This window comes from Adiantum capillus-veneris, chromosome 3 (genome assembly GCF_014529385.1).
Source record: "Adiantum capillus-veneris isolate H3 chromosome 3, ASM1452938v2, whole genome shotgun sequence".
Taxonomy (NCBI): Eukaryota; Viridiplantae; Streptophyta; class Polypodiopsida; order Polypodiales; family Pteridaceae; genus Adiantum; species Adiantum capillus-veneris.
Genome location: NC_140933.1, coordinates 152,541,317 through 152,564,812, shown reverse-complemented (window position 1 = coordinate 152,564,812; position 23,496 = coordinate 152,541,317). Strand labels below are relative to the sequence as shown.

General features: G+C 42.0%; 1 protein-coding gene across 2 annotated transcripts in view; it reads left to right on the top strand.

The window, feature by feature from the left end:
- The first annotated feature begins 8,735 nt into the window (after positions 1–8,735).
- Positions 8,736–23,496, top strand: part of LOC147461960 (uncharacterized) — a 33,412-nt gene continuing 18,651 nt past the window's right edge. Inside the window, exon 1 of one of the 2 annotated variants that reach the window (XM_086509425.1) lies at positions 8,736–8,884. Coding sequence is in view for 1 of the 2 variants with exons in the window: in XM_086509424.1 (XP_086365550.1) it covers positions 9,180–9,256 (77 nt within the window). In the remaining variant the exon portion in view is untranslated. Of the gene's footprint in view, positions 8,885–8,996; positions 9,257–23,496 lie in introns of those variants that run through there. The other variant, XM_086509424.1, reaches the window with a different exon arrangement.

Here is a 23,496-nt window from a genome sequence, read left to right as displayed (position 1 = left end):
GCTAAGGAGAAGGAAGTTTACAAAGGCAAAAACAAACGCTCTCTTGAAGAGCTTGAGCGTTATCGCAAGGATAATCGATGTTTCAAGTGCGGTGAGCAAGGGCATGCGTACCGTGCTTGTCCCAAAAAGAACACCCACCATGAGCCTCCTAGAGCTACCTTGGTCAAAATCCAAGAGGAGGAAACTTACCACAAAGGATCTCCTTTATGCCATGCTTGGAAAAAGGTAAGAGAACATGATGCTTTTATTCTCTTTGACCCTGGTTCTACTCACAATTTTTATATCCACAGAGTTGGCCACCAAGCTAAGCATACAAGCTTACGAGATGGGAGATGTCCTACCCGCAGACGGTGCTTTCAAGGGGCAAGAAGCTTCAGTCAATCCCTTAATTGAGAAATTGAGGCTCCATGTCTAAAGTTATGTGGACAAAGAGGACTTCTTTATCTCTCCTCTCAAGCATGAGGATGTAATCCCAGGGGCACCATGGTTTGATCGCATGGCTGCCAATGTTAAATTCCCTGAAAGGAAAATCTACTTTAGGTTCAGGGAAAAAGATATGTACATAAATGCTAAGCAAATGGGTAACACCATACCCATTGTACATACGCAAGCTTTCAATAAGTGAATAAAGATCTCTATTTCCATGTACATGATTTTTGTTAAATATTCTCAAAATGAACGTTTTAGCAAAAGAAAATATACACACTCACAAGGAATTAGAGTTATCCAATTTTCTCAATGTGTTTCAAGATGTCTTTATTGACAACATCCCTTGTGAACTACCTCCTAAACGAGGCAATGATGACCATGCAATTGAACTTCTTCCAGGAAGTTCACCGCCTAATAAACCTCCTTATAGAGTTTCTGAAGCTCAACAAGAGGAGATTATGCGGCAAATGCATGAGTTAGTTGAGAAGGGCATGGTTAGGCCTAGCTCATCTCCATTTTGCTCACCTGTGCTATTAGTGCAAAAGAAATACGGCACATATCGTATGTGTGTCTACTATAGAGCACTAAATAGGATCACTATCAAGAATAGGTTTCCCGTTCCATGGGTAGAAGACCTATTTGATAAGCTACAAGGATTGACCTACTTCAATAGGATTGACCTAAAAAGTGGCTATCAGCAAATAAGAATAATTGATCAAGACATTGTAAAGACCGCATTTCGCACTACGTTTGGTCTTTACGAATACATTGTCATGCCTTTTGGCTTGACCAATGCACCAGCCACATTCAACCGCTTGATGGAGAAGCTATTTAGGCCTCACCGAACCTTTACTGGAGTGTTCTTTGATGATATCATCATCTACTCTAATTCATTAGATGAACACAAGCAACACCTCCAGGTAATATTTCAAGTTCTAAGAGAGAATAAACTTTATGTTAATAGAAAGAAAAGTGAATTTTTCTTACAAGAGATTCAGTATTTAGGTCACATTGTCTCTCAAGATGGCATCCAAATGGATCCATCAAAATTAGAGGTAATAAAAGGATGGCCTAAACCAAGGAATCTTCATGAACTAAGAATCTTTATAGGTATGTGTGCATACTGTAGACGCTTCATAGAAAAGTTCTCACAAATTGCAGGACCGTTACATGACCTAACAAAGAAAAACGTTAGGTATACATGGTCTGCCAAGGAGAGCAATGCTTTCAAAAAGCTTAAAGAAAATCTTATCCCTCAAACTGTGCTTACACTACCGGACCTCTCATAGCCATTTGAGGTCCAATGTGACGCTTTGTGGTGATTGCTTGGAGATGTTTTGCTTCAAGAAGGGCGCACCATAGCCTATGAAAGTCGAAGGCTCGACCCTGTTGAGCAAGCTCTAGGCATATAAAAGGAACTCCTCGCAGTTCTACATGCCTTAGACTCATGGAAGCACTATTTATTGGGGACTCCTTTCATTCTATGAACGGATCACCAAAGTCTTAAGTACTTCATGACAAAGACCAAGCTCTCCGACAAACAAATGAAGTGGGCAAATTTCCTTTCACAATTTCATTTTCATATTGCTCACATTACTAGCAAGCATAATCAAGTAGTCAATGCACTCTCAAGATGGCTGAGAGTGAATGCGGTTTTCATAGCAACTCACAATGATCTATCTTCTATGATAGATGAGTATGCTATTGATCTCGATTTTAGGGATGTGGTTTCAGCCCTTGCATTAGGGAAGAAAGTGAAACCATTTACCTTACAAGATGGTTATCTTCTCTATGGCAATAGACTATGTGTTACTAACTCACTACGTGAGAAAGTAATGTATGAATCTCATGCTCCTCCTTATGCAGGGCATAGAGGGATTCAGTCTACCATAAAAGGGATTGAAACATACTTCTATTGGCCTACCATAAAAGCAAACATACAAGAGTATGTTTATAAATGTGTGATATGCCAAAAGACAAAGTTTGGTATATGGAAGCAACTTGGATTGCTTCAACCTTTGCCAATCCCTAAGTCACCATGGGAGAGCATATCCATGGATTTTATCTTTGGATTGCCTAAGTCTATCCATGGGAATACGAGAATATGGACGATAGTAGACAGGTTCAGTAAACAAGCTCATTTTATACCTGTCAAAAAGACTATCAAAGCCCATCAAATGGCAACCCTCTTCATTTCACAAGTCTTCAAGTACCATGGCTTGCCAATGTCCATAGTGTCAGATAGAGATCCTAGAATGACCAGTAATTTCTAGAAGGGTCTCTTTGAGAATTTAGGAACAAGGCTAAATTTCTCTTCGGCCTATCACCCGCAAATGGATGGCCAAAGTGAAATAGCTAACCTAACAATTCTCGATCTACTAAAAGCCTATGTGACAAAAGTAGATCAAAGATCCCAATGGGAGAAGTACTTACCCTTAGTGGAGTATGCCTACAATAACATTGTACATACTTCCACGGAAAACGAACCTTTTGAGGTAATTGAGGGAAGATCAAAAAGTCCCCTGCTACTTAAGGTATACGAGTAGATCTTCGCTGTAGATGAGTATAGTCGAGACCTACAAGAATCTTTCCAAAAGATTAAGGATGCTATCTCTATCTCACAGCAAAGGCAAAAGGCTACTGCTGACAAGCACAGAAGAGCCCAAGCCTTTAAAGAAAATGATTGTGTCTTACTTAAATTTCCCAAGGCTCGATTAAGGCACATGACGGGCAAGAATCCTACGGGACACCAAAAGTACTATGCTAAATTAGCAAGAAGGTACTATGGTCCCTTCCAGATTCTTAGGCCAATCAATGAGATGGCCTATCAACTCAAGTTGCCCAGCCATTGGCTCATCCACAATGCTTTTCATGTGAGCCTACTAAAGCCTTACAAAGGAGATCCACCTCAAGAACCAACTATTGAAGACCCACCGGAGATCGAAAACCAAGAAGAGGTGCTGCAACCCGAGTCCATTCTCCGACATGAAGACAAGGTACTAAGAGGCGGTAAGACTATCCGACGATATTTTATTAACTTTAAGAAATATCCTTTTGAAGATGCTAGATGGATGGAAGGCATACAACTAAAGGATAACCTAAACCTTGTCAATGCTTACAATACTTCCCTAGAGTAAGAAAATGTACAAATGTTTAAAATGAAAAAAGAAGTTTGGGGAGACGACGTTTCCCAACGACCAAGTAGAGCTTGTCACTCTACTATGGAAGATTGATATGACTAATGTGCAGACATGCTTGCGACAGCTTAGGCCTTCAAGCGCCAAATGGACTAGTCATCCATTCTGGAACGATGCCGTAGGGTAACATAGGGATCCTCTACCCGCTAGAAAAAGGACTAATGAATAGGCTTTATCTTCTCTACTCCATAGTCGAGGATGACTATGATTTCAAGAGAGAGGTAATGTCATAATAGCTAATATCTAATTCTCCTAAATGATTTTCTCATGTTAAACTGATCATTTAATATGGGGAAGTGCGAGGGGAGAAAAAGTTAGAATATTGGTTAAGCTGGAAGACTAGCCATAGTAGGGATCCAAAGTAATAACTAATATCTAATTCTCCTAAATGATTTTCTCATGTTAAACTGATCATTTAATATGGGGAAGTGCCAGGGGAGAAAAAGTTAGAATATTGGTTAAGCTAGCAGACCGGCCACAGTAGGGATCCAAAGGAGGGAAAATAGGGATCCAAAGGGGAGGCCATCTGCAAAAGAGGAAGGTGCAACAATGGGCTTAAAAGACCCTAAGGTTCAGCCCATTAAGACTTTCAAAATGCTAAGGTTCCAAAATTCAAAGGTTGTGTCCAAAGGTCATTACTAGGGAAATTGGATGCTTTGTGTGTGTACTAAAAAAGTCTTCATGCATCCCTACATAGGAGGGGACGAGCTCTAGAAGTAGGAGATGAGAGAGGAACACACACACACACACACACACACACACACACACACACTCACATGCTCCTTTACACAAATGGAAAGAGGGACGCATGTCAGCTCCCTAGCCCAGATGCCCACAACGTGTACTCAAATCCTATTGGATGGCCATGGAGGTGGACCAATGAGAATCAGGCTAGAGTAAATCTAGTTTAATTAATTTAAAAACACTTAATAGAAGAACCAATAAGAATTAAGCTCTCTAGAAGACTATTGGACAGTCTCCCAAGGGGTCCAATGAGTATGCAGCGGCCTAATGGCTTGCATGATTCCTATTGGCAAGGAGACAAAGGGGTCCAATGAGAGTTTAGTAGAATTAATTAATTACCTAAAGCTCTCACAAAAGGGGAAAGGGGGACACATGTCAAAAGGCTATCACTTATGTTGCTTAAATTTCATTGGCTAAGCCTGGCACTCAGAATGAGCAAATAACAAGAGGGGTCGACCAAGAGAGAGAGAGAGAGAGGGGGCTGATTTTTCAAAGGCATTATTGCATACACACTCACACTAGTCCATGTGTGCAGTAAGAAGACTCTCTCTCTCTCCTTCTCAAGCTTTAATGGAAAGCTTATCACCTACTCCAAGCTTGGAGAAGGGAGGCCTACACCAACAACTCTTGGCTTTGTGATGCAAGTCCAACCAAGAGCCAAGCTTCAATGCATGCTCATCTCCTCTACCATGCTAATTACTAAGCTAAGCTATGCTAATACGAGTGATTATGTAAGGAGATGTACATCTTTCTTGTAAGACTACTCCTTCTTCCTATCAATCTACTCTCATACCCCGCTAGATCTCACCATCTTTGAAGGTGTGTGAGGTCTTGGGTCTGAGACAGTGAGGGAATTGATGTTGTGTTTGATAAGTGTTTTGCTTAGAGCTTGACTCTTCCATCTTCATTGCACTAGCTAGTATTGAAGGAACACAAAGGATTGTATTGTAAAATGTCTCTCTTGATGGGAGAAACCATAATACAAAGCCTTTTGGAGGGGGGACTTGCTCCATGTAAATTTGGTCCTCAACTGTTGTCAATAGCTTAATTTCTCTCTCTTTTGAAGTATTGTTCATGCTATCTAACTAGGTGTTATACTTTTTGTTGCTCTCTCCACCCAAGCACTCTTGTTATTCTCATTAGGAATCTATTCTAATGAAATGCTCACTATGTTCATGCTATTTTCTGCTACACACAAGTATCTAGGCCATTAAATGTTACAAAGATTGTATTGTACCAAGTCTCTCTTGATGGGAGAATCTATAATACAAACGCCTTTTGGAGGGGGACCGGCTCCAAGTAAATCCGGTCCTCAACTATTGTCATGTTCTCTAATACTCTCTCTCTTGCAAAAGTATTGTTCATGCCAAGTTAATCAAGTACTATGTTCATGTTGCTACCATCAATTAAGTTCACCTTCTATGTTCTCAAAGTAATCTCACAAAAATGCTCACTCTAATTCTCTTAATTTCACTATTCTCAAAGTTCCTAGGGCATTTCCATTACACACAGCAGGGCAAGCCTCATTATTCAACCCTCTTTCTCTCTCTGAGCCTCGAGCTGCGCATCACAGAGAAACAGTAATATCTTTTACTGTCTTTAGCATCTTAAAAAAAATTTAATAATAAAATCTTTGAAATATTAAGAACCAAAGTATTATTAAAACACTTTATATTTGGGAGGCAAGATTATGCCCTCGGTTATGCCATACCTTGTAAGTTTTTGTTTGCTTTTTGCTTTCAATTTTAGTCGCATGTGTTGATGACAGGCACACACAGGTCTTGAGGTTTCTTGACTTGCTTATATCTTGATTCTTCCACATGATCCACATGAGCTTTTATATATCTTCTACATGGCAGGCCTTGTGATTTATCACTTGTTCTAAAACTAAAGCCTTTGCATCCTTTTTTACATGCTAAAGGCCTTAGTATCCATATGTATGAAAGGTCATTCAAATTTGTTTGCTTGACATGTGTCCCTTTAAAAATTGAAGAAAAAGAAAGCATTTCCTTTCAAATGCTATTTCCCAAAGTTGCTGTCATTTTTTTGGCATGCTGAAAAAGACTAAAGAACAAAAGATTAAAGAGGCTCCATAGGAGTTTGATCCATATATGATGTGAAGTATTGATTCAATTTATTTTTCTTATATTCTCACTTGTAAAGAGTCCTTTTATTTAAAGACTTCACCGAGATTCATTTTATTAAATTATTAAATTGCTTTATTATTCTCAATGCTTATTATATATATCTTTTTAAATGACAACATTAATATGTTCTTTTGTTTTAGTTTTTAATGTGTTTTTTTATTTTATTGCTTCTATTTGATTTGTTTTTTTAATAAATAATAATGTGTAATGTGCACCTTTCACCTTATTAATTAAGTGGAGCTTTTTTTTATGTATAAACCATTTGAGATTATGGTTGTGTTCACGAGAGTCGATGAAAGACATTCAAAAAGGAATGTACCTTCACCATGGAGGCTGTCCATTGGCACAAAAGGAAATTATACTTCTCTGGACTCACAAAAAAATTAGCAAGTCTTCTCCCCCTCGAAAGAGTAGCTCTTCCTTCGCTTTTCAGCACAAAACATGGATCGGTGTGATTAAATTGAATCCTACAGCTACATACTCAACAATACTACCACTACACTACAGCTCATTGGATGTCAAAATTGTATAGAATAAATTTTATAGAGCTACCTCCATCCCTTGTGAATGAAGAGAGAGGTGGAAGAAGAGAACAAGGTTTTTGCCGTCGACACTTGTGAATTTAGCTTGCGTATGTATAATGAATAATATAATGTATATTTTATTTTATTTTTTTTCATTTTATTTTGTTTTCAAATGATAATGTGCAATGTGTATCTTTCACCTCATTATTTAAGTGATGCCCTTTCTAATATATAAACTATTTGTGATTATATATGTATAAGGGATAATATAATTTTATATTAAAACATAATAAAAATTTCATGTACTTTCCATAAATCTCATTCCTCCCTGAGATTAACAGGCCTTCGTGCCTCTTCACCTTTTTTAGGAAAAGGTGAAAGTTTAATAAAGACTAAAGTATCACATAGGTCACTTCATCTAGAGGATTCTCTCATGCAAATTCTATTAAAAAAAATCTAAGATTCTCCTCTTCGTTGCTTCCCTTGGAGATGCACTTTATATGCACATCACTTGGTCTCTTGCAAACCCCACAAGCATCACCTCTTTGCTGTATTGCTCTCTTGCAAGCCCATGCAAGTCCACACTCCCCTTCTTTGCCATGCTCGTTTTGCCAATAGTCCTCTATATGTGTGTTGTGCACCCACACAATGGCCTTCCCCTTGTCTTGTGTATATTGCAACAACATATCCAGAGTCTCCATCACATGATTGGCTTGAACATTCCACAACTTTAGGATGCTTCCAAAACATCACTGCTATGTAGTACTTCCTTGCAATGGCCACAATCTTTGCATTTTGCATCACATCCTTCGCCAGCCCATCATTCTCTTGAGAGCTAACTTCGAAATGCTTATTCCTCAGCTCATTCAAATAGTCAAGCGAAGACTTCATGACATACACAGAAGTTGCTAGAAGTATGTTTGCAGGTCTCCCTTGCTTAGTGATTGTGACTAAAAATTTAGGAAACCTTGCAAAAGCCTCTTGATTGATTTGATATGAATCCATTTTTGAGCACATTTGCCTCACCGATAAGAAACTCTAGTTGTCCTAGCTATGCACTCTTCAAGGTAAGCAGCATGCTCTTTCTCAAATTGATAGGTATGCTAATAAAAACGGTGATTGGATTCACCTTGAACTTCATGCTCAATTTGTCAATACTAGTGTGATCGTGCAAGCTAGCCCCGACTTCAACTTCACACTTGTTTGCCATGGTGAGGTAACCGTGCACAAATATATCCAAGCAAATGACATGCTCTTTTATGCACGTACATGCACCCTATATTAATTGCGAAGCTAGGAGTCGTTGTATGTAGAGAAGCTCGTGTTTTGAGTCTCATGAAATTAAGCAAGATCTTTTTGTAGCATGTGCTAATGAGACATATCCTCCAAGAACTCCATTCAAAAGATAGCATTTGCAATAGAATTCAAGAAATTTGTCAAGGTCTAATTATGAACATTAGATTTTCACTTGATCAATGAAGGAGCATCTACTTTTCCTGCTATACTTCTAGGATGCTCTATTGAAAGGAGACTGCCAAGAGTGCATTCGATTGTTTCACGCCTCTCTCGCTTTCATCAATCGTGAGGACGACAACAACTTTTTAATAGGGCTGGCAATACTGAAAACTCTCTAGGACATGGAATATTCTCGATCCACCCAAAAACCCTTCTTATAAAATGGTAAAAAATTGCCAAAAAGATGACAAGCAAGTCCCGAGGCAAGTAATATATGAGTAATGGGAGAGTTTGAAGGGCAATGCACTTGTGATGCCACCAATGTAGGTGAACTAAAATCAACCGGCGTGTGTGTTCGATAGGAAAGCTCTCACCAATTTTGTAGCAGGTACTGTCTCCATACGACGGCCTTGCATCATCATAGCTACTATTCCAGAGCTGTCATTTAGTTTTTCAGAGACTCAGTTGAGGTTCTTTCCTTGTTGATGATGGTAGTTCAGGTTTTGTATTGACGCACGCTCAATGAGCCTGTGATGTTTCTGGACTCTAGTATTCTGGCTAAGTAACACAGGAACATGAGGAAGGCAAAGGATGAAGACCTTTGAGACTCTAGAAGGCACATAATCTAGGGGGAGAAAACAAGAGGCACTTGCGGAGTGGGTTGTGAGCAATGAGGGAAGACTATGTCAGTGAAGTCTTGCAGCAGGAGTATTGTCGTGCTTGTGTTTTCAGGGCTTGCACATCCGCATCTCATGTCCATGTAAAGATTAACTTTCATCCTCTAATTGATTTAAGTTTTTCTCTTGTGTATGCATCTGGTAAGTCTCCAATTGATTTAAGTTTTTTGAACTTTTTTCTCTCGTGTGCGCATTAGACAATGCGTTAAGTTACCCTGAGGCATTTTCCAGTAAATTGATTTTTTATAGGTGTACATGTAATGACCAGTCATTCCCTTTCAGCATTTTGGAGTGGGGGTATGGGTTTTTGGTCCTAAATTCCTAATGCAGGTCCCCCCCCTCTTCACACACACACAAAACAAAATCCCGCCTGCCCCCCTGTGCCCCAACCTATGGTTGATGGGACCATCCATCTATCCAGCTTTTGGACCGCCCAAACTCTCTCTTTTTTGGTCTGTCTATTGTTTGTGCATAAGTGAGGTTGTTATGGCTTGATCCTCTTGTTTGTTGCCTTATGTGTTGGGACCACCATGATCCATTTAGTCACCTTTGAGACCTCCCGCCAATCTTTCTTCGACTGGGTCTAACAATAAGCTGTGCGTAGAATGGTAGTATGAGCCACATTATGGACAGAAAATTTCCAATAATAGTAGTACTTTTTGAAGGCAATAGTCCATTGTAATTGTGGCCTTTTGACCTTGATCATTGATGGCCTTGATTCCGTGTGTATCTGTGTGAAGCTGGGTACTCTGTCCAAAAGTTTCACCAGTTGATCGGTTTTCTTGTGTAGAGCTATGGTGATTTCGTATAAATTTTCTAATACTGGGGCTATTGGAGTGGGCACTCTTTACAATTAAACTATTTTTGACCTGTCCTAATGCTTTATCGCAATAGCTGAGGTTGGTGTTGGACATGCTACTTCTCTTAAATATCATAATAACCTATTTTTGAGTTGTCCATGCTTTATCTTAAAAGTTAAGGCAAGTGATGGACATGGTTCTTCTTTATAACTTGCTTCGTTTAGTGCTGGCAGCCTATGCTTCATTATGGTTGAGTTTGCTCTGCATCTCTCATCAATACAAAGATCTGAGTACTTAGTTTCAATCTTAACTCTAGAGAGGTGTGGGTGTGTGGGAGCATATGCCTAATTCTACAGCGAGGGTTGGGCACTGACGACGTTATTGGGGATGTTGTAGTATATAATCAATATTATGCATGATGAAGTCGATGGTTATATTGTCTTGCTGCTAGCTACCATGTTTTTTTACCTTGCACTTTTCTTTAAAAGTGAACCTATATACATACATACATATATCTATATCTACACACACACACATATGTGTGTCTACATACATACATACAGATATATATACATACATACATATATATATATATACATATATACGCATATACATATATGGCCCAAAATAGCAGTTCTCTAAATTTTAGGAGATGCTTCCATGGCACTTCCATTGGTCATCTGACCATCTATCATCTCTAGGATCACAACCAAAAATGCAATGTAGCCCAGTTATCGGGTGACCTTCTCTTCAAACTTTGAATAGAGCCTACATATACTTTTACTGCTCGAATTCCAGTGCGAAAGGCCCGACCAACTCGTGGCGACAAGGCTTTCCCATTTGTAGGTGAAACTCTCGGCGGTCGGCCGTTTTACACTGGCCATACAGTGTCAGACCATTTGCAACTTAAAAAAGAGGGTCCCAAAAATTAAACAAAAATCAAGGGAAAGAAACCAACAACTAAGGTTAGCAGTTGCTACGAGGACGTGACAACTGCTAACCTCGTGGTAGCTCCTCGTGACATTCCCCCCGTCTTGAAATCACAAACTTCCTCGATTGCATGCCATATATACATGCCATTGATGATCTTGTGTTGTTAGCACGCTTTTATCATCGCATGTACCTACAAGAAAGGTCATAACACATAGATATAAATGACTTAATGAGACCTTCATACTTTTGTCATTTTCATCTATGATAGAAGTGAGCATAATACCTTTAACACTTGAAGAGCGATGCACACTTCTATTGAATCCGCATGTACATTTGATGTGCTAGCTCCATCACTACCCCTCATTTGAACACGTTGGGTTGGGGCATACGTAGGCTGTAACCCAAAGGCCTCAAGGTAAAGCTGCAATACAATTGGTGACTCTGACAGTTCATGCTCTTCCATCCACTTTGCATCCATAGGTGGATAGTTCTTGAACATCACCAAATAGCGTCTTGCAACTTGTCCCTTAACTTTTCTTCCCTTATGTGCCAAAATCTACTTAGGTACCAAGATCTCATCAAGTTCATCGACTTCTGGTTGATCCTCCTGTGGCACATCTTTTGGCACATCACCCACGAAAGGTCTTAGAAGACTCACGTGAAACGCATTATGAATCTTCTAAGTATCAGGCAATTTCAGCCTATAAGCAATATCACTGATCTTATCAAGCGCTTGCAAAGGCCCATAGGAATGCATGCTGAGTTTTGGAAATAACCTTTCCTTGCCCTTCATCTTCTTTAACCTTGCCTTTTCAAACTGTAAAAGTACCCAATCACCAGGTGAAAATAGTAATTTACGACAGTGACGATCAATAACATTTTTTTGCTTTGCCCGAGTCTTCTCCAAGACAACTTTGATTTTCTTATACATTTCATCCATGTTTTCAACATATCGATCTGCCTCAAAGATCTTGTCCTTTGTATGCAAAATGGGAGGAACCTTTTTGCCACCTTCAACAAAATCTCAAAAGGTGCCTTGCGTGTGGACGAATGCACCGTATTGTTGTACGCACACTCAAGCATAGGCAAATACTGTTCCCACTTGCCCTTATTATGTGACACATAGCATTTCAACAGATCCAAGACAATAGAATTAGCCTCTTCTGATTGTCCATCAATTTGTGGATGAAACGAAGACGAGAACTTGAGCGTAGTGCCCATGTTCTCAAACAATCCTCTCCAAAACAAAACTTGTCATGTGAGGATCGCGATCACTGACAATCGATTGTGGCATAGCATGGTACTTAAACACGCTGTACATTAACAACCGTGCCATCTGGTCAGATTTTATCTTTTTATCTTCTTCCTGATAGGAATAAAATGGGCCTGCTTGCTGAACCTGCAAATAATGGTCCATATACTATCATTCCCTGTCGGCGTTCTTGGAAGATCAAAGATAAAATCCATAGCAATACTTTCCCATGGCTTATCCGGAATCGGCAGTGGCTGTAATAACCCTGGTGCCTTTTGCCTATCAAACTTGACCTTTTGGCAAATCACGCATGCTCGCACAAAGGCATCCACATCTCTCCTCAAAGTAGGCCAATAAAAGAATGTCTCTATCGCTTTCATTGTCGCATCAATTCTACGATGCCCTGCATATGGTGGGTCATGACTTTCTACCACGACCTTATGTTGCAATGGCCTAGTAACACAAAGTCTGCCATGCATCATCATAAAACCGTCACCGAGGAGGTAGTGCTCATGACATTGCCCATCTTTCAAAGATCCTTGCAAAACCTTCATTAGTAGCATACCGTTCCTTCAATGCTTTACATTTGACCAATGAAGTGGGAACACCTCCTAATGCAACTCAAGCATGTCCCAACACTTGTCTCTGTTGCCTTGGCATGCTAGAACTCGCCCCCCCCCCCCCCCCCCCCCCCCCCCCCCCTCCCCCTCTCTCGGACTCTTCATGGCAAGTGCACACACCACACACACTCACACACACTTGTTAAGTTCACATAAAGCAAGTGTGTGCTACTTTAGACATGTGGCCTAGCTAAGCTTAGTAAACAAAAAAGGCTAGAGTTAACTTACTAAATGAGGAAGGGCTGGTCTAACCTTAGTCTTTAGCTTTTCCCTTGCATTCAATAAAAACCATAAGCTTATCTTTTAATTAATTAGCTTGGGTGCAAGACCTTTGCACATAGGCTTAAGAATTTGAAATGGGCCATAATATCTTTTTGCTAACTTAACATAATATTTTTTGGCGATCCGTTGGGCGTCCTTGTGTTCCCTTGCCCGTAGTGTGACTCAGGCGTGCTTTTAAAAACTTGAGCAATACCCAATTATTTTCTTTGAAGGTCAAGGCTCGTCTATGACTATCAGCAGCAGCAGCCTTTTGCTTCTGTTGCGTGATGGATATAGCTTCTTTGATCTTTCGAAAAGATTCTTTAAGATCTCTGCTATACTCATCAACAACAAATATGTTCTCAAGTGTCTTGATTATCAATGGGAGCTTGGGTCTTCCTTCAATCACCTCGAAGGGTGCCTTTCCTGTAGAAGTATGGACAATGTTATTGTACGCGTACTCTATTAAGTGTAAATACTTTTTTCATTGATCTCTTTGATCTACTTTCGTAACATAGGCTTTAGGTAGATCATTGTTAGTTGAATTTACTATCTCACTTTGGCCATCTGTTTGTGGGTGATAGGCCGAGGAGAAATCCAACTTAGTATCCAAATTCTCAAAGAGACTCTCCAAAAGTTATTGGTCATTCTTGGATCTCTATCTTATACTATAGACTTTGGTAAGCCATGGTACTTAAAGACCTGTGAGATAAAGAGAGTTGTCATATGGTGTGCTTTAATAGCCTTTTTGACTAGTATGAAATGAGCTTGCTTGCTAAACCGCGAGCTATGTGAGCAATACAAAAATTAATTGTGAGAGAGTGGTTGCTTACCTCATTTCTTATCACTTAACGTCAAAAAGTATATAAGACTTTGGTGGTGTGTGTCACAAACTGCTGACGTGTCAAGCCCTGAAGAATGGGGCCAACTTACAGATGTCAGCCGAGGGGCCTAAACCCTAAGAAGAACAAGTAACAGAAGAAGTCCTACCAACTTATGGGGATCCCGTTCGATGAGGCCCCAAGCGACATAAAGGATTTAAATAAAGCAGGACCCACACACACACAAATCCGAAAATTGCGTTGATATGATGACGTGGCAGAACTGTACGGATTTTCGTGTTTCACGTTGATAATGCTGACGTGGCAAATTTTCCTAAAACGCGTTGATATTGCTGACGTGGTAGTTGTACGGAATTCTGTGATTTACGTTGGCAGCTTTTTGGCATTGCTTTTGGACTAGAAGCTTTTGAGTATGAAGGCTTTTCATGTAAACTACTTTTCATAGGCCAAGGGCCTTTAAATATGTGCTAAGGGCTCATTCTCTGGCATGCTTCCTGGAGAAGGTGTAGAGTCTGGAGTACTGGCTTGTACTGTGTTGATGCAATATAAAGAAATATCGAAAGGGGCGCCAAGGTTTGGGGCCAATACTCTCTGAGATGGAATTCCGCCACTCCGTGGTGCGTGTCGTCTCTCTCTCTCTCTCAGTTCAGTTGTTATTGAAGTGCTAAAAGTCTGCTTAGTCTGTTCTTTTCTATTGGTACGTGGTGCCCGTCTTGTGACAGTGGTATCAGAGCATCATGTGTGTGCTTTTCTGAAAGCATACTGGTCCTACAAAAGAGCAGACAAAGCTATTGGAATTTTACTTGAAGTATCTTCGGTCCCGACCCCGGACTTATTAGCCACTCCTACCATTACTTCATCGCGCATCGAGCACGCTCCCATCTTCATCGCTCTGTCTTACAGGGCATATGAAACCGGCCAGTGGGGCGGTAGGCTTTGGCTTTCACCCGAAATTCTTTACTTTAGACACACACAGAGAGAACGTGCAAAGGAAACTTGCGACGGGAATTAACACTTAAGCACACACACGGCTCGGAAGCTAGAATGCCCCAAGCAGACGCCGACAACTTGTAGGCCCCAAAATTGGCGCCCCTTTCGGTATTTCTTTATTCTTTAGGAGGGTAAATTACAAAGAAGAGTCCTGGGAATCCTTTATCTGTATTGAACTAGATACCACTTGTTTTGGCCAAATTTCGGCAGCATAACAGCCCCAAAACTTTCATGAAATCAATTCCCCTGCTGGAACTCTCTTCCACTGGGATAAACCCTTTGATTCCTGCCCAAAAACAGTAAATTCAGCACGCTGTATTTACTGGTTTTTGCCCTGTTTTCAGCCCCAAATAGTCCCCTAACTGTCCTCTTCCAGTGGGGCACGTGTCACGAGGACGTGGCAGCTGTTAACTATGTCACGAAGACGTGGCAACTGCTAACCTTAGTTGTTGGTTTCTTTCCAATGATTTTTGTTTTATTTTTGAGACCCTCTTTTTTGAAGTAGCAAACGGTCGGACATTGTATGGCCAATGTGAACGGTAGTTTCACCCGCAGAAGGGAAGTGGTCGGCACTGGGATTCTTATAGTAAGAGGATGTCTAGGCTTAGAGCAAGATCATGTAGGTCCCCCCGTTGCACTTAGCAAGTTGTTGGATACTAGGAAGTGAACTCAATAAAGACAAAGTCAAGGTGGGACTACCAACACAAAGTATCCGACAGTTGGGCCACATTGCACTTTTGGATGCGGTTCCAATGAGGATAGATGGTCAGATGACCAGTGGGAGCCCAACGGAATCATTTCCTAAAATTTAGGGAACTGCTATTTTGGGCCGTGAAATGTGTTCGTGTCATTACCTCCAGTATGACTAGGGGAACATTTTACAACTCTGCCGCGAAGTCAACTGGGCAACCAGGCGGGAGATTTTTAAGCGGCAAACCTGAAACAACATCGTTTTCTTCATCAAGTAGCCATCCCGAATGGAATTTCCTGCTACCTCTCCGTTCTGTATTGAATACATCTGAAAAATCTGGATCTGTGGCGTACTGATCGACCATGTCCTCGAAGCTTTTATGATGAATCGTGGAAATAGCCAAGACTAACGGCTTCCGGGACAAAGCATTTGCCACCAAGTTCTTCTGTCCCTGCACATGGACAATCTGGAAGTGAAACTGTGACAAGATGTTAGCCCACCGCATCTGCTTTTCTGATAGCTGCTTCTGTGACAAGAAGTAGCGTAAACTCTGATGGTCAGTGAAGAGCATAAAATCGGCTCCGAGTAGGTAATGTCGCCACTGAGTAAGAGCATGGCTAACCGCCAAAAGCTCTTTCTCATATATCTGTGCTGTCAATTCCGGCCTTGAAAACAATCGCCTCTCATAGGCAATGACATGGCCTTCTTGCATTAAGACCGCACCCAGACTACGACCACAAGCATCACAATATACTTCGAATGACTTTTGCAAATCCGGCAAAGTCAAAACTGGTCTCGTAATCAATTTCTCTTTCAATGTCTGAGAGGCAATCTCCTCTGTGGGTCCCCACGAGAAAGGGACTCCTTTCTGTGTCAAGATATGCAATGGGGAAGCTACCTTTGCAAACTTTCTAACGAACCGTCGGTAGTAAGAACATAAGCCCAAGAAGCTTCTAACTTCATGGACATTCTTCAAATCGGGCCAATCACGTATAGTCTCAATCTTGTCCGGGTCCATCTGCACTCCTGCTGCTGAGACGATGTGTACCAAAAAGTGTATCTCTGATAAGAAAAATTTACTCTTCTTGGCATTGATCACCAACTTATGATCTCTCAATGCCTGAAAGACTTGTAGCAGATGTTGTCTATGTTCTGCCTCATCCTTGGAGAAGACTATATTGTCATCAAAGAAAGTGCCAACAAAAGATCTGTACTCTCTGAAAATTCGGTTAAAGGTCGTTGGAGCATTGGTAAGGCCAAAAGGCATAACCAAAAATTCATATAAACCAAAGCTCGTCCGAAAAGCTGTCTTGTAGACAGCTCCCGACCGATTCGGATCTGATGATATCCGCTCTTCAAATTGAGCCTGCTGAGACAAGAGTATCCCTGTAGTCGGTCAAGAATATCATCGATCCTCGGAATCGGAAATCTGTTCTTGATGGTGAGTTTATTGAGAGCTCTATAATCAATGCACATTCTCTAAGATCCGTCTTTCTTCAAAACCAACAACACCGGAGAGCAGTAAGGTGAAGTGCTCGGCTGGATAAGACCCTTTTCCAAGAGGTCTTTCACTTGGTTCATAATCTCTTCATTCTGGGCTCGGCTCACACAGTAAGGTGGCCGGTTCGGTGGTGTGCTTCCAGGAATCAGATCAATGATATGATCCTCAGGACGAGCTGGTGGCAACTCGCCTGGCAGGCCCTCTGAAAAGAAATCGGCATGAGTGTGGAGAAAATCTTGGCGTTCTTTATCAAGTTCATACATATTTGTCCTATGTTCATCATTCAACTCTTTCAAAAAGACCGAGTAAACAAACAAATTGGATTTCATTAATTTCGAAACGGCCGAAGCCGATGCAATAGGGACGGACTCGCCCTTCAATTTCACATCAAGGACAATTTTTCGGCCCTTTTTCATCAGTCAATGTCGCTTTCTCCGCCCGATAATTAACCACGGGGTTGTTCTTATGGTACCAAGGGACTCCCAGGAGGACATGACAACCTTCCAAGGGCTTAATGTAGAAGTCCTCGTGCCCCAAATACCCTTGACAATGCAGCCGAAGTTTGCCAATGACAGGTGTAATGGCCACGTCCCTACCGGGTGCCGCTAGAACTGCCTTTGCTTGTGGTCCCATCCGATCGGGTGTAATCTCGAGCCGTGCCACCAATTTAGGTGAAATGAAGCTAGCCTTGGCTTCTCCATCAAAGAAAATCAGGGCTTCTTGATCTTTCACTTTCCCCCAAGCTCGACAAAGTTCTGCACTTACATCAATCGTGTTTGGGTCAGTACCCATGCAATCTGGAACCAATCTTGCTTTCATCTTGCCTTTTCGTCCACATTCCTCAGCTGCTCTCTAACTCTTTGGCCTGTCTTCATGTTGTTCTTGCTGCGCCTTTTTAGGGCACTTCGCGGAGACGTGCCCATGTTCCCCGCATCCAAAACACCTCCCCTCTTTTATGTAGCTGGCCCTCTCTCGAAGAGTGAGCCGAGGTCGTGAATCCTTGTCTTTCTTTTCTTGGGGGCTCTTTTTCTTTCTACTTTCATTATTAGAAGTCTGTTGGGTTCTCTGAGTCAAGACCTCATCAGTGGGGTAAGGCAGATTGCCTGAATGTATGGCAAAACCCCGTTTCGCATGACCCATCAATTCTTGAATAGAATTTGACTTTTGTTCTAAGCAATTATCTCGGATCTCTGTAGGAAGTCCGCAGCAAAACCGCTCAATCTGTTCTTTAAACGAGACCTTCTTAAATGAAGAAGCTGGTAGAAAAAAGCTCCAAAATCTCTTATAATACGCGTCCAGAGAATCGCCCTTGGTCATTCGAAGATGATTCCAAGTAGTTCATATATCTCGTTTGTAATCCCAAGTCAGCTAAGAAGAAATAAAAAGCCTTTTGAATTTCAACCATTTAACCGGAGCTTCCTGTCGCCTAAACCCTAAGAAGAACAAATAACAGAAGAAGAAGTTCTACCAACTTATGGGGACCCTGTTCGATGGGGCCCCAAGTGACAAAGGATTAAAATAAAATAGGACCCACATACACACTGATAGTTTTGCATGGCAGCTGATGACGTGGGAGCTGTACGAAGATTTCCAAAAATTTCGTTGACTGCTGACATGGCAGAACTGTACGGATTTCCGCTTTTCACGCTGGCAGCTTTTGGACCAGATGCTTTTGAGTTTGAAGGCTTTTCACTGTAAACTGCTTTTGGGGCCTAGGGCCTTTAAATATGTGTTAAGGGCTCATTCTCTGGCATGCTTCTTGGAGAAGATGCAGAGTGTGGAGTACCGGCTTGTACTGTGTTGATGCAATATAAAGAAGTATCGAAAGGGACGCCAAGGTTTGGGGCCAATACTCTCTGGGGTGGAATTCCGCCACTCCGTGTCGCGTGTTGTCTCTCTTTTAGTTCAGTTGTTATTGAAGTGCTAAAAGTCTGTTTAGTCTGTTCTTTTCTATTGGCAGGTAGTGCCCTTCTCGTGACAGTGGTATCAGAGCATCAGGCGTGTGCTTTTCTGAAAGCATACCGGTCCCACAAAAGAGCAGACAGAGCAAACCAGAGACTTCTGGAATTTATTTGAGGTATCTTCGGCCTCTGACCCCGGACTCATTAGCCACATCCACCCTTACTTCATTGCGCATCGGGCGTGCTCCCGTCTTCATGGTTGTGTCTTACAGGGCATAAGCCATAAAGAACCCAAGACTTGGAATTCATGGATTCGGCAGAATATTTGCAGTTTCTGCTCAATGAGCTTCACGACATTTTTTCGTGGCATCCTCAGCAGAATCTTCCGATGCTGCAAAGTTTTCAACAATTTTTGAGCTACATGTTACCCCCTCTGATGCCCCAGGTGGTACCTCCTCCTACGACACTAGAAAGTACGAGAGCTTCCAACCAACAATTTTCTTAGCCGTCTGTTCCAATCGGGGGAGTCTTCAAGAGTATGGTGCAGCCATCTAACCCTGATCCGGTGCAACTGCCTTTGCCACCGCCATTTCCCCCACCTCACCACCACCGCCACCAGGTACATGGTTGGAGACGATATGGATACCCGTATTATCCATACCCGGGATATGCGCCTAACCAACCCAAAGATTTCAAAGATGGTGGCACGACAACAAATTTTTCACTTTTTTCGAGGTGAAAGATCGCAAGAAAGCATTGCAGTTCCTACAGCAATTCGACAACATCTATGCTTTGGGGAACTATACAGAAGAATCCAAGATTTCTTGAGCAGCGGGATTTCTTAAAGATAATGCTATGCAGTGGTGGAGTTCAATCGTGATACAACATTATGCTCTAAGGACTTGGCAAGCTTTCAAGACATTTTTTGCACGTAGTTACATGACTTCGATGTTTGAAGTCCGGATTTTGGCAGAGTGGGGCAACTTGAAAATGCTTGCCACCGAAATCATGGACGAATATAACCAAAGGTTTCTCGACGTGTACCTTCCGGTGTCCTCCTTTAGATCTGTTCCCTTGGAGGCCCGATGCGAGCGATACACCATTGGACTACCATCACCATTGCATGAATATTGTCTATCCAAGCAAGTCTCTACCGTGCAAGAACTTATGGACCATGCCGCGGTCGGCTACAAACTGGTGAAGGGAAAGCTAGAGTTTACCACAGAAGAATCTTCGGCCACGAACCACAACTCTCGCCAACAAAGAAAAAATTCTCGAGTCTCGTGAAAGTCAACCACAACGGCCTCGTTTGACGCCTCAACAACGAGACACCTTACTACAAGAAGGCCGATGCTTTGGATGCTTTCAAACAGGGCATAATCATTCTAATTGTCCCAAACGCACTGATAGACCAGAGGAGGCGACGCCCGCACCAATGGTCGACAGAACCCCAGCGCCACCTCCTGCTAAGAGATCTAGACCTGCTATTGGACTAGTTCCTGATATTTATGGCGTACATCTTGAAAGTACAAATGAATTGTGTCGAGCATATGGCAAAGTCAATGGCTTCAAAGCCCTTATTTCTTTGACCCCGGAGCTACAGAGAACTTCATTCATCAAAATTCTTAAAGCAGATGCACTTTGATTATGATGCAGAGGGTGGAGAAATTGAAGCTGAGCTAGCCACAGGGCAAACTCAGAAAGTGGTACCGCTCATTCGTGCTCTTCCAGTGACTATTCAAAATTGTCATGGAAAAGCTGATTTCCACATCATGAAGTTGGGCAATTGCGACGTTCTCTTGGGCATGCCTTGGCACGAGACGAATGATGCGACTCTCCAGGTTCGGAACCGAATCATCACCGTGATGCAGAAGGACAAGCCAGTCGTCCTCATAGTTCGGTTGTCCGAACAAAACCTCTAATGAACTCTCTACTTGTTTTTTTTCTTTATAGCTAGAAAGTATTGTTTGAAATGGATGGTATCTGTTTCGAACTTGTCTTGGTGCTGATTTGAAATGTTTGACTCTGGTTTTAATACTGGTTTCAATGATTGGTGATTTAACTCTCGGGTGGAGTAGTGAGAAATGTTGTTTTGCTATTGTTTGAACCTCATAACGACGCAGACGGGATGTATCGGGAGCGTTTGGTTGTATGCTTGTAAAATAATTGTTGTTGCGACTCCCGGCCCGGACCTGGATGGTTATACTGGAGGAGTATTAAGAAGTCTGAGTAGTGGTTACTCTCAGCACCTCCAAACAACGCAGGCTGTGGTCTGGGGGGCATTTGGTTGTAAAAGGCCTCTATATCTCCCGGCCCGGACCTTTTTAGGTTATGCGGGAGGAGTGATGAGGGAGTCGTTGAATATCTCCCGTCTCGGACCTTGTTAGGTTATGCGGGAGGAGTGTTCATCGGCGGCTTTATGTTTCTATGTCTTGTAATATGCATATGTGAGCATTTGTGTTGCATTGTGATGTGCCAACCACTGAATATTCCTAATTGGATGAGATTGCCTGGGTATGTAATTTTAGTGCATCAAGACACCCGTGGAAGATCAGTACGGTCTGGGTGTGATGGCTAATTTTACTACGCCGGAATATCAAGAGTTCCAATCTGGATGAAAGGAGAAGCTAACTCCTTGATCAAAAGAGCCGAAAGGAGAAGCTAACTCCTTAACAAAAAGAGCAACCTGATTGTCCCTTGGAATGACCCTCAGAATGACCCTCGGAAATTTTTGAGCTAACTTGAGTTGTTTTGCAGATATGTTGTAATCGCGGACGATTACTCTCTTTCAAGAAGGGGAGATGTCACAAACTGCTGACGTGTCAAAGCCTTGAAGAAGAGAGCCAACTTGCAGATGTCGGCCAAGGGGCCTAAACCCTGAGAAGAACAACTAACAGAAGAAGAAGTCCTACCAACTTATGGGGACCCCGTCCGATGGGGCCCCAAGTGACATAAAAAATCAAAATAAAACAGGACCCACACACACACTGACAGTTTTGCGTGGCAGCTGATGATGTGGCAGTTGTACGGAGATTTCTGGAAATTCCGCCGACTGCAGACGTGGCAGAACTTTATGGATTTTCGCTTTTCTTGCTGGAGGTGCTGACGTGGCGGGACTATACGGATTTCCGTAAATTGCGGTGGCAGCTTTTGGGCATTGCTTTTGGACTAGATACTTTTGAGTTTGAAGGCTTTTCACTGTAAACTGCTTTTGGGGCCTAGGGCCTTTAAATATGTGCTAAGGGCTATTCTTTGGCATGCTTCCTGGAGAAGGTGCAGATTCTGGAGTAGCGGCTTGTAGTGTGTTGATGCAATATAAAGAAATACCAAAAGGGGCGCCAAGGTTTGGGGCCAATACTCTCTCGGGTGGAATTCCGCCACTTTGTGTCCGTGTCGTCTCTTTCTTTCAGTTTAGTTGTTATTGAAGTGCTAAAAGTTTGTTCATTCTGTTCTTTTGCATTGGCACGTGGTGCCCGTCTTGTGACACTTCCTTTCTCAGTAGAAGGGTGGACCACCATGTTCGAGCATTTCCTTTGAAGAAAGAGGTAGCCCTCCGAATCTTTGAGTGCTCTGAGTAATGTCCAGAAAAAGCTATGTCAAACTGCTGTATGAAGGCCAAAGCCCTCGGAGCATCTCGAAATCCAGAAAAGAGTCAAATTTAATTGATTGTCCACCTTCTTTGAATTCTCAAACTTTTTTGCTTTTATCTTCGAGGAAGTCATACTGTTTGGCTTTATAGAAATGCTTCTTCTTTGCATAAAACATGTGATCGTCGGAGTCCGAACTATTTGAGGATGAGTCCTCTGTAGAACTTTGCTTTTTGCTTTGCTTTTTCCCTTTTCTGGCTTCTTCGCTTGAGTCAGAAGAGCTAGAAGAACTGTCAGAAGAAGAAGAAGAAGAAGAATTGGGTAGTCCTTCAAATCGTACACGCTTCTTCCGCTTTCTTGTCGATGCAAAAGTAGATTGACGACCCAAATAACCCGGGAAGTCAGTTCCTTTCTTCTGCTTTTTGTCGTGCTTTTTGGCTTTGTTGTTCGCGTCCAAAAGCCGATTAATCTGTGTTTGAACCACCTCTTCTAATTCTTGCTCTGTAAACATCCTCGAAGAAGGAGGTTTCTTGAGTGCCGGTTTGATGGGTGGCTCTGTGGCCTTCTGCCACTGGGTGTGCACTTCTTCGAAGGATTGCTGAGTCCAAAATTTTGCAAATTTTGGATCCTTCGCAATGTTAATCATCATCATTGTTGCGTCGTCAACCACTTGTCGATGTTCTATCTCTTCAATCTCAGCCTGAGTAGGCTGAGGTGGACCGTTGTCACGTGACACATCCAACCCTATGTGTCCGTGGACAGGCTACTTCATAACAAGGGTTCCGTCAGTCAGTCAGTCTAGATTAGCAAGTGTTCTGGCACTTTTGTGAGTCTGTTCGCAAACCGTGCATGCCGAGGCACTTAGTGTAGATGCATATCCTCCAGTTGCACACAGCACGATCATAAGCATTCCCATCAGAATCCATCAAAATCCTTTAGGGGAAT